General features: G+C 40.4%; 1 protein-coding gene across 1 annotated transcript; it reads left to right on the plus strand.

Moving 5' to 3' along the window:
* The first annotated feature begins 8,812 nt into the window (after window positions 1–8,812).
* Window positions 8,813–11,979, plus strand: LOC137710278 (pentatricopeptide repeat-containing protein At1g09900-like). The gene has a single exon (XM_068449211.1). It carries the CDS (start codon window positions 8,814–8,816, stop codon window positions 11,223–11,225), a length of 2,412 nt encoding a protein of 803 aa, XP_068305312.1. The 5' UTR covers window position 8,813; the 3' UTR covers window positions 11,226–11,979.
* Window positions 11,980–12,516: the final 537 nt, after the last annotated feature.

The raw sequence follows: 12,516 nt of genomic DNA on the forward strand, positions 1-12,516 counted from the left end.
GGAGACGACTATTGGAAGTTCTACTTAGAGGGTTTGCGCCAAGGTGGAGATTGTTGATTATTGGCTCAAACAAGTAGTCTAAAACCAACAAATGATGTTGGCTACTTTTGTGGTCAAAATTGATGGTTGGCATGCTACATGTGGGAAATAAAATGGATGGTCTTATGCCTAATTTGTTGTCAAAGAATGGATGCATTTATGCCTAATTCTTTTGACTTGATGAGAGGCCTTTGGCCTATAAAAGGAGGTGTAGGCATAACTCAAATACAACACCAAGGAGAAAGGAAGAGAGAAAAATAGCAAGAAGCCATTTGGCATAGAGAAGAATTTTCTCAAATTGTCTTGCTTTGTATTTTTGGTTTTCTCTTCCTATTGTAAGTGTGTGAGCTTGGGGTTATTCGGGTCTTTGGGAAATTGAGTGATAAACACTATTGTATGTTCTCATTGATTATAGTGGAATACTCCGTCGTCTCCAAACTGGATGTAGGCATTGCCGAACCAGTATAAATCTTGGTGTTCTTGTTGGTATTGTTTCATTTATCTTTTGTCAGTTATTGTGGTTTATTTTCACTCACACTTGGTTGACGCTTCCGCACAACAGAAAGCACTCTCAAGCTCCGAACGCGCGTGGCTGAGAGGCCTTCGATGCTTCAGAAAAAGTATACGATCAAAGCGGCTAGAGATGATAGACATGTTGCAGTTTTGGACGACTTGACCTCGGTATTAACTACTAAATGTATAATACCCTAAATGTATTGAACAGAGATATGTAAACAGAAATGAAGAAAGAGAAGAAGTTGAGAGATTTTGTATTTCTAAGAGTGGAGAAAGTAGTGTTTTTCAGAATGCCAAACATCCCTACAATATCAGCTATTTATACTAGCTAATATCACTTTACACAATGACTCTATTACCCTTTTCTAACAACTCCATTCTAACTAACTCAAACTAAGTAACTAACCAATGGCACACTGCCATATGTCAACATGACTATGGTTATTACTCCCCCCACAAACTGAGCGGAGCTAGGGAAGCGAAGTTTGCTGTAGAACCACTACCCAAGCCAAGAGACCTGCAATGTTTCTGAAAAATGGGACTATGCAAACCCTTTGTAAAGACATCGGCCACCTGATCATCTGTGGGAATGTAGTGGACCAGAAGATCCCCTCGTTGAACCTTTTCACGCACGAAGTGATAGTCCGTGTCAAGATGCTTGATCTTGGAGTGAAATACTGGATTGGAACTCAAAGCCAGGGTAGAAATGTTATCACAGTATATGGATGGTGGAACTGAGATGGATTGATGAAGATCCTTAAACACAGAACGAATCCAAAATACATCAGCTGCACAGTGAGCTAATGCCTTATACTCTGCCTCCGTGGAGCTTCGAGAAACTGTGGACTGCTTTTTAGACTGCCAAGAAACAGGATTGTTCCCCAAATAGACAACAAAACCTGTGATTGATCTTCGGGTGTTGATATCCGCTGCCCAATCCGAGTCAGAATAGGCAGTAATATTGAATTCCTGGCTTTTGGTATAGTGTAAGCCATAACCAACCGTCCCCTGAATGTACCTCAAAATCCTTTTGACCAAGACCATATGGACATCAGTTGGTTGTGCCATGAATTGGCAGACCATGTTTACTGAGTAGGCTATATCAGGACGAGTAAAAGTAAGGTACTGGAGAGCCCCAACAATGCTCCGATAGTGACTAGGATCAGACACCAAAGTTCCTTCACCAGCCAGAATTTGAGTATGAGGTTTACATGGTGTAGATGTAGATTTACAGGTATCCATTCCTGCCTTTTGTAACACATCCTTGGCATATTTAGCTTGGGAGATAAACAAGGAACCATCATCTCTATATTGTATATGCAATCCCAAAAAATATGTTAACCTCCCCATATCCTTGAGTTCAAATACACCAGCAAGATCATCAATGACAGATTGAATTTTAGTAGAATCTGATCCAGTAAGAATGATGTCATCAACATACAATAAGAGCAAAATTATATCACTACCATCAATCTTGACAAAGAGACTCGAATCAGAAGAAGAGGATTGAAAACCAACAGCTGGAAGATAGCTTGTGAACTTCGAGTTCCAAGCTCGAGGAGCCTGTTTTAACCCATAAAGGGATTTGACCAATTTGCAAACATAGCCAGGACAGGTAGCATCCACAAACCCTTGTGGTTGTTTCATATAAACCTCCTCCTCCAAGTCACCATGAAGAAAAGCATTTTTGATATCGAGTTGTCGTAATGACCAACTAAACTGAGTAGCTAAAGCCAAGATAAGCCTCACAGTGGTATGGCGAACCACTGGACTGAAGGTCTCTGAGTAATCCAAGCCTTGCTCCTGAGAAAACCCCTGGGCTACCAAACGAGCTTTAAACCGAGATATGCTACCATCTGGATTTTTCTTAACCTTATACACCCATTTACTGCCAATAACAGACCTATGAGAAGGTGGTGGAACAAGTGTCCACGTGCCTTGAGATTGTAATGCAGTAAACTCCTCCTGCATGGCAGTTTGCCATTCTGGTGACATAGAAGCAGCTTTAAATGTCCTAGGTTCTTCACAAGTGGAAATGTCAGCAATAAAGGAAAATCCCTCAGAGACAGGCACACTCAAAGGGGTAGATGAACCGTCAGAATAGAAATCATCAAGTTGTAAAGAGCACAACTGAGGTAGAGAAGCAAGACAACCCACAAAGCTTTTCCTGGGAATCGCACCAGTTCTTAACCTGGTTTGAATACACTCCCGAGTGATAGGTGTGGAGACCAAATCAGTAGTATGTGGAGGTGAGAAGGAAGGAATAACTTGCTGATGAGAAGCAGATGCAATGACAGATAGTACTGGAGTAGGAACTGGTGAAGAAGAGTGAACCAGAGATGTGTCAGAGCCCTGAACTTCTGGCTCTGGTGATACACGATCTTCTGATGGGGTAGTATTTGGAGAAAAGAAATCGACATCTGTCTGAGATAAAGAGTGTTGAGAGCCTCCAGGAGTTGTATTGTGCTGCGAAGAAGACACTGGTATAGTGACCAGCACAGATACAGGTCTTGATTGCTCCTGTTCCTCATAACTAGCCATTCTTGTAGGACTTGTATGTGAAACCATTCTGGCAGGAAATAAAGATTCATCAAAATAGACATGCCTGGAAATAACCATCCTCTTGGTTTGCAAGTTATAACAGATCACTCCTTTGTATCCTTGGTGATAACCCAAAAATACACACATCACTGATCTTGGTTGTAATTTGTTACTATTGTATGGTCTGAGACATGGAAATACAGCAGAACCAAAGATCTTAAGGAATTGGATATCTGGTAGCTTCTTATATAATGACAAGTATGGAGAGCTAAAACCCAAGCTTTTGCAAGGCATGTTATTAATGAGCCTAACAGAATGAGCACAAGCAAGAAACCAGAACACAGAAGGCAAGCCAGAAGCACTAAGAATAGTAATTGCAGTGTCCAAAATATGCCTATGTTTCCTCTCAGCAACTCCATTCTGCTGAGGAGTATAAGGACAGGAAATAAGTTGTATAATTCATTTGGCAGCAAGAAATGAAGCAAACCTCTTGCTTGTATATTCACCTCCCCCATCTGTTTGCAAGGACTTAATTGGAATGCTAAACTGAGTCAGGACAAACTGATAGAACTGAACAAAAATTGTAAACACATCAGATTTATTGCTCATGGGGAATATCCAAACAAATCTCGTATATTCATCAACAAATGTTACATAATACCTATATCCCTCTATAGATCTTACAGGTGCTGGTCCCCAGACATCAGTATGTACTTTCTGAAAAGGAGAGGTACATCTATCAGTTCTAACAGGAAATGGAAGCCTAGACATTTTGCCTTGGATACAAGAGATACAAGTATGATGATTATCATCTGTTTGAATTGGAATATTCGATTGTTTCAACATGAAAGTCATTACATCATGAGCTGGATGTCCTAATCTCTGATGCCAGACATTATTCTTCACTGTTTTTCCCAGATAAGCTGCTGGACACCTGGTGATATGCTGAGAACCCTTTGCACTTGTGACCACTGGAATCTGGAACAATTCATCAGGCCTACTCTTTCCCTGGTACACTATCTCCCTTGTCCTCTTGTCCTGCACAAAGAATGCAGACTCATCACATATAAACCAGCTGTTATTATCTGCACATAACTGTTTCACAGAAAGTAAACTCCTAGCAATAGTAGGCACATGTAAAACTTTGTTAAGAATCAGGGAATGAGTAGGAGTCTGAAGCTTAGTAGATCCAATATGTTTAATTGGGAGACCAGTACCATTCCCAATTGTTATTTTTTCAGAACCCTCAAAGGGTTTTACTTGAGAAAGAGCACTAAAGTCAGAGGTTATATGATGGGACGCACCAGAATCAACAATCCAGGTATCTTGAGGAAAAGAGTGAGGTGACTGCTGTGCATTCATTGCAGACAAAGATGAAGGTGGAGGATGACCTTGATACGCATAGTTTCCCCTGTGATAGCAATCCAAAGCTGAGTGACCCCTCTTCCCACAGATCTGACACTCAACTGCAACACCTGTAAGAGGCATATTGGTATTCCTTTGAAAACAGTTAACTGCAGTGTGACCTCTCTTGTTACAGATCTGACACTCAATCACCACTGTAGTCCTATTATCAACAATGCCTGACCAGATAGTAGGATTCCCAGATTGTCTTGATCCCCCCAAGTACCCTGAGGAATTCCCTCTTCCTCTAAAACCATTATTATGCCTGTAACTGTGAACACCCCTGTAGTTGTTATTACCCCTGTAATTATTTCCAAAGGATCCAGAGGGTACATTTGAGGACTGTGATCTAGAGACAGGTGGACCACTAGAATTTGCAGAAAAACCATATCCATATGACTCATTTGGAACCACACCAGGTGGTGGAAAATAATATGGCTGCTGGAATTGAGATTGTGAAGACAAATATGGCTGGGAACTTAGATGTGGTGGTAAAGATGCCAAAGAATCACACGGTACTGCTGTGACAGTACCAGCAGTGACAGCTGGAATATGAGCATGACTGTGAGAATGTGAAGATGAAGCAGACGAGTGAGACCCAGTGTTTGAACTAGAACTAGTAACTGGACCAGAACTGGACCCTTGCACATACAAAGCAGACATATTCTGAGGAACTATGTTCATATCCCCCTCAATTTCCCTCTCAGTACCGAGTAACAATGCTCGGAACTCCTTCAACGAGAGTGTGGACTCCCTAGCCAATATAACAGTACGAATAACCCCAAATTCCTTTGGTAAACCAGCAAGACCAGCAATCATAACATCATTATCTGAAATAGTCTCACCTGCAGCACTTAGTTGTTCTCTAATATGCTTGAGCCTCAACAAATATTTGTCAATTGTATCAGACCCTTTTTGAATCGTGTGTAGTTCAGTTTTCAAATGATTGATTCTAGATTTAGACACAGTGGCATATCGATCAACAAGATTACTCCAAGCCTCATATGCAGTGCGACATCCAATCACATATTCCATAGCCTCATCAGTTAAAGTAGCAAGCAATAAACTCAATAATGCCATATCAACAGTTTCCCATGCAGTATATGCACCTGTGACCTCTCTTGTAACCCCATGTTCCGAATCAACAACAAACTTTGATGGACAAGGAGTGGTACCATCAAAATGACCAAACAACTTATACCCCCTAAGCACCGACTGAAACTGAAATGCCCATTTAGCAAAATTATCATCCCTAAGCTTAATGGTAAGCATTCCCAAAACACCTTCAACCTTAAATGAAGACGCATCCATGACAGAAAGATTGATAGTTCCACAGATCAAGACAACTATACGATCAAACCAAAACCAGCTCCAGAGAATGACACTCTAAAGAAATCAAGAAAGACGAACACTTTCTTGCAACAATGCGACCAAATTATAGTACTGCAATCAATATGTCAACTAACAGACAATTTTCACAATTCATACACCAGAATTCATTCATCAAATCAGGAGAAAACATGACAGAATCCCCAATTCACCAATTCAGCAATACAGGAGAAAACATAATAGAATCCCCAATTCACCAATTCAGCAATACAGGAGAAAACATAATAGAATCCCCAATTCACGAGAAACATGACAGAATCTCAAACGCCATTCTTGTACAGAACGCAATCAACATTCAAGACAACCCAGATAAAGAAACATGAACAATCTCACCAGATCAGCGACAGAAAATCCTTGCAAGAACCACCAAGAATCTGCATCAGAGTAGCGGAAGAAACCCCAGAGATCGAACACGGCCGTCAACCTTCACCGGCTCTGATACCATATTAACTACTAAATGTATAATACCCTAAATGTATTGAACAGAGATATGTAAACAGAAATGAAGAAAGAGAAGAAGTTGAGAGATTTTGTATTTCTAAGAGTGGAGAAAGTAGTGTTTTTCAGAATGCCAAACATCCCTACAATATCAGCTATTTATACTAGCTAATATCACTTTACACAATGACTCTATTACCCTTTTCTAACAACTCCATTCTAACTAACTCAAACTAAGTAACTAACCAATGGCACACTGCCATATGTCAACATGACTATGGTTATTACTCGGATCAATGCCCTGAGCTGCAAGGTACATTTTTCTTCGCCAGATTCTAGTCTATGTTGGTACTGTAACCTCTTATAAGATATCTGATGTGTTGTATTGTTTTACTGCTGATTAAGATCGCATATTTTATTTTCATTCCACGTAATCAACGATTATGATTCAATCACATAAAACACACCGTCATACTATGAATCAGATCTGCATATACTGTTTTAATTCCTCATAATTTACTGTTCTGATTCACAATCTGATAACATAACAGGTCACACTGTTCAAATAAGGATGGTACATTCATTCATGAGTTACGAAATTTTTTACCCGGTGACTTGACCTTTCGTTCATTGATGTTTATGTGATTTTGCAGAAATGAGCAGGAGTTTGGTGAACGTGGAATACAGGGGACACAACAAAAGGGGAGTTAAGTATGACTGGAAGATGAAAGTCGACAGCTACTTGCCCGATCAACGGTGCACGATCGTTAGCTCCATTCTGTTCATGCAGCTGCCGGGTGAGTAATGCACCGAGGCCACAACAGACCGTTGCATGGCTTGGTTTACTGCAGCAGTTGCTTTAGGAGCTCCGCTAATTTTTGTTAACATCCAAACAGAACAGATCCTGTAGTCGGTATAATATCAGTCTCTCTTTCACTCATGCTGAATTTCTAGCTAGCAACCCGTTATTAATCGGTTCGATTAATTTTCATTTTCTTATTGTTGAAGGACAAAAATAATTTATTAGGAAAGGAAATGATTTCGAATAAGCAGCAACAAAACCACACAAGGACGGTCCAAATAGCGCAAGGTATAAGACTTTGGTTTATGCCTGGAGTTGCAGAAATGCTGATTGAAATGATACCTGAACCAGACGATGCGTGGTTTGGATTGGACGTTAAACGAACTGAAGAGGTTAGACATTGTCGCGAATTCTGTCACACGAACACATATAACATACGAACACTGTTTAATGCACATGAACGTTACAATTTTATGCTAAAAAAATAAATGCAGGGCTTGAATTGCATACACTCGGTAGTGAAAGGCTCAGCCTCAGATCGATCGGGGCTCGGCATCCTTGATGAGGAAGCATATGCAAGTGGATACCAGCTTGTGATATCTAGGTTAGAAGGCAAGAGCTTGATGCCTTCACATGTCAGCTCCACCGGGCTCATACATTGTTGTGATCACTCCGAAATTAAATAGAAACTCCACTCGGCGCTCGATCAGATGGACACAGTTCACTTGCACCTCATGGCCTGGTCTAACCATTTGCTTCGAATCGCTCCGAAAGCTGTTGACGTCGCTATGCTCCGGCCGCCTAGCGGATTCTGTCCCCCAAGAACAATTTGATCGTACTAAGTTTGCTCGTTGCAGCTATTGACTGATGAATTATGAATGTGATCACCAACATCGTAAAATGTAAGATACGTAGTAACACTCATTTGAATCCAAAGAAAGCTAAAAATTTGTATATTTATAATCGCATTAGTTGATAAGTTGGTGTCAAAAGTCTGGTGTGGTGTCATTCACATTTTTGTTACGTTGCGACAAACGTGAGTTAGGTCAGTTGGCTAAAACAGTGTGTTACTTTTGCACTTAGTGTTTGATTTGGATAGCATTTTGGGATTGGTCCAGGAATTGTGCGCAAAAGAGATGGTCGTTGAAGCTGATAGGATATTTGATGACGTGTGGGAGATGAACATTTGCGTCGTTTGGGGAAAGAAATTAGGGTACTTTACAGTTGTACGAATCATTAAAGCAGGTTGAATGTTCTAATTGACGAAATTGGATCCCCTCTGGATCTTTTAAAACTGGGCTCACTAATCAATAAATTCGGACCGTTAAAATTTGATCAAACAGCTACAAATAGGGAGCTCCTTAAAAGTTATAATAATTGTAGCTGTTGAATCAAATTTCAACGGTCCGAATTCATTGATTAGTGGGCTCAGTTTTGGTGGATATGGATGGGATTCGGTTCCTAATTGACCTAAGAGGATCCTCTTTATGAGGATTCCCGTTCATCGTATATCGTACAGCCAGTTTTTTCGTTAGGTATTATTTATAAAGCATTGGGATGGGTTTAGTACATTTATTTAAAATAATCAAAAACGTTTTTGATGAAATTAATTTTCAATTTCAAAAAAAATTTAAGTACTTTTTGAAGAAATACTAAACGAGCTCGGGCGAGGGAGTTACCGACAATGCCACCTTCTACTGTGGAAGGAAGGGCTTTGAGGAAATCAATGGCTACACCAGCCAGAGCCCTAATCAACCCATCTCTCACAACTACAGATTTCAATGCGGCAGTCCGCATAAACTCCCTTATGAAAATTCTAAACCCACAAAAACCCGACCGCTCTAATCTGGGTTTAGCGGCTCTCAACCGTTTCTCGCCTCTCCTGAAACCAAGCCTTGTAATCCACGTGATCAAATCTCAGGCCAACCCTCACCGTGCCCTCTTCTTCTTCAACTGGGCTTCAAACCCTAACCCTAATCCCAACAATTATTCCCACACTCACCATTGCTACGTGGCCATCACCGACCTCCTCCTCTCCCACTCTCTCTTCTCCACCGCTGCCTCACTCCTTCAAGAATCCAATAGACTCAATGATTTCTTGGTCAGCAGGTTTATCGCAGTTCATGGCGGACGAGGGGATATCGGAGCCGCCATGGATTGGTTTCACAAGGCGAAGTTGATCGAGAACGGGAAATGCTTGTTTTCGTACAATGCGATTTTGGGTGCTCTGGTTAGGGCTGACAGGATGAGTGTAGCTAAGGAAATATATGATCAGATTGTGAAGGAAGGTATGGTGAAGCCCGATGTCTCGACTTGTAGCGTAATGATTAATGGGTTTTGCAAAATGGGTGAAATGGAGAATGCCCAGAAGGTGTTTGATGAAATGATTTGTGAGCCAGATGTGATTACTTACAGTACCATGATTCGTGGGTTTTGTAAGATGGGTGATTTTGATAGCGCAAGGAAGGTTTGTGGTCAGATGAGGGAGAAAAAGGATTGTTTGCCCAATACAGTAACATATACAATTTTGATTGATGGGTATTGCAAGAAAGGCGAGTTGGAGGAGGCGATCAAGTGTATGAATGAAATGGAGAAGCAGGGATGTGAGCCCAATCAAGTTACTTACAGTGCTCTGATTCATGGATTTTGTAAAAAGGGTGATCTTGATAGTGCAAGGAAAGTGTTTGATAAAATGATTTGTGAGCCAGATGTGATTACTTACAATACCATGATTCTTGGATTTTGTAAAAAAGGTGATCTTGATAGTGCAAGGAAAGTGTTTTGTCAGATGAGGGAGAAAAAGGATTGTTTGCCCAATACAGTAACATATTCAATTTTGATTGACGGGTATTGCAAGAAAGGCGAGTTGGAGGAGGCGATCCAGTGTATGAATGAAATGGAGAAGCAGGGATGTGAGCCCAATCAAGTTACTTACAGTGCTCTGATTCATAGATTTTGTAAAAAGGGTGATCTTGATAGTGCAAGGAAAGTGTTTGATAAAATGATTTGTGAGCCAGATGTGATTACTTACAATACCATGATTCTTGGATTTTGTAAAAAAGGTGATCTTGATGGTGCAAGGAAAGTGTTTTGTCAGATGAGGGAGAAAAAGGATTGTTTGCCCAATACAGTAACATATTCAATTTTGATTGATGGGTATTGTAAGAAAGGCGAGTTGGAGGAGGCGATCAAGTGTATGAATGAAATAGAGAAGCAGGATTGTGAGCCTGATCTATTTACTTACAGTTCTTTAATTTATGGTTTCTGTAAGACGGGTGATTTGGATAGGGCGAGGCGAGTTTTGAGTCGGATGAGGGAGAGCAAGGATTGTTTGCCCAATACGGTAACTTATACAACTTTGATTGACGGGTATTGTAAGAAAGGCGAGTTGGAGGAGGCGATGAAGTGCATGAGTGAAATGGAGAAGCAGGGATGTGAGCCCAATCAAGTTACTTACAATACCATGATTCATGGTTTCTGTAAGACGGGTGATTTGGATAGGGCGAGGCGAGTTTTGAGTCGGATGAGGGAGAGCAAGGATTGTTTGCCCAATACGGTAACTTATACAACTTTGATTGACGGGTATTGTAAGAAAGGCGAGTTGGAGGAGGCGATGAAGTGCATGAGTGAAATGGAGAAGCAGGGATGTGAGCCCAATCAAGTTACTTACAGTGCTCTGATTCATGGTTTCTGTATGACGGGTGATTTGGATAGGGCGAGGCGAGTTTTGAGTCGGATGAGGGAGAGCAAGGATTGTTTGCCCAATACGGTAACTTATACAACTTTGATTGATGGGTATTGTAAGAAGGGCGAGTTGGAGGAGGCGATGAGGTGTATGAGTGAAATGGAGAAGCAGGGATGTGAGCCCAATCAAGTTACTTACAATGCTCTGATTCATGGATTTTGTAAAATGGGTGAAATGAAGAATGCTCAGAAACTGTTTAATGAAATGACCTGCGAGCCAAATGTGATTAATTACAATACTATGATTCATGGGTTTTGTAAGACAGGTGATTTTGATAGTGCGAGGCGAGTTTTGAGTCGGATGAGGGAAAGTAAGGATTGTCTACCCAATAACGTATTCAACTTTGATTGATGGGGTATTGTAAGAAAGGCGAGTTGGATGAGGCGATCAAGTGTATGAATGAAATAGAGAAGTAGGGTTGTGATCTTGATCTGTTTACTTACAATGCTCTGATTCATGGTGGAAGTTGAAAAGCTTGTTCGCAACATGCTTTTGAATGGTCGCGAGCTTGATACCCCCTCCACGGTTGCATAATAAAGAGTTACTGCAAGGATGACAACGTGAATATGGCAATGCAGACCTTCTGTGGAACAATTACATTTTCAGTTTGGAGAGCTTTTCGGTTTTGGTCAAGGAAAAAGGGATGGCAGTTGAGGGTAAGACGATATTTGATGACAAGCGTAAGAGATGCGCCTGATGCAGATAGGTACAGAAGGGTGCTAGTTGAACATTTGTCTGTGTGTAGGGAAAGAATGGAGGTTACTTGATCGTGAAACAACAGTAATGCAGGTTCAAGGATCTTTTATTTGGTAACTAGGTTTTGATGAGTATGATGGGAATCATGAAGAAGTAAACTCTTCGACGTGAAGCTCAAACACGCGTTTTGTTTTGTTTTCAGATCAGGGACGAATCGATTGTCTGACGAATTGCCTAGTGAAGCAGAAGCCAAATTTTCTTGATCAAAATCAATGTTGTTCTCCAGTCGGGGAAGGAGGCAAATGGGTTTCCCATCGGCTTTCATGTCAATATGTCATAGCTCATACTAATTGTATAAAATAAATTCAAATTGCTACGGAAATATTTATGAAATATTAATCAATTTCTATTTGATCAAAATTGATGGAAAGGGATCTCCGGATCCTTTCCACCAAATCTTATTAATCAACAAATCTGTATCCTTAAAATTTGATCAAACGGTTAAAAATAGGAGATCATTTAAAAGTTATAATAATTTTAATATTTGGATCAAATTTTAATAGTCCGAATTTATTGATTGGTAGGATTTGACGGAAGAGATTCCGAAATTTGTAGACTCGTCAAGTGTAAAATTTTCACAACATGGTATTACGTCATTAAGTTAGACTGTCACTTTAATTAAGTTGAAACTCTACATGACAAGGAATAAATTTGATTTATCTAAATTACAATTTACTCCCTGAAATCTGTCAAAACCAAATTTGCCGAAAAGCCCTGTCGAGTCGGAGTCTATCGGGGACCCACAACAATCTGAAAATTTCGATTTTTTATTTTTATTTTTATTTTTGAAAATATTTTGGGCCTGTTAGTTCGTCAGCCTCACGGACTCTTCACCCTTTATCAAATTCGCTTTATTAATCCATTTCGTTCCGATTCAAATCCGTCC

Source organism: Pyrus communis, chromosome 1 (genome assembly GCF_963583255.1).
Source record: "Pyrus communis chromosome 1, drPyrComm1.1, whole genome shotgun sequence".
In the NCBI taxonomy this organism is placed as follows: Eukaryota; Viridiplantae; Streptophyta; class Magnoliopsida; order Rosales; family Rosaceae; genus Pyrus; species Pyrus communis.

Coding starts and splice junctions, on each gene's coding strand:
- LOC137710278 (XM_068449211.1), top strand. CDS start 8,814: ATGCCACCTTCTACTGTGGAAGGAAGGGCTTTGAGGAAATCAATGGCT.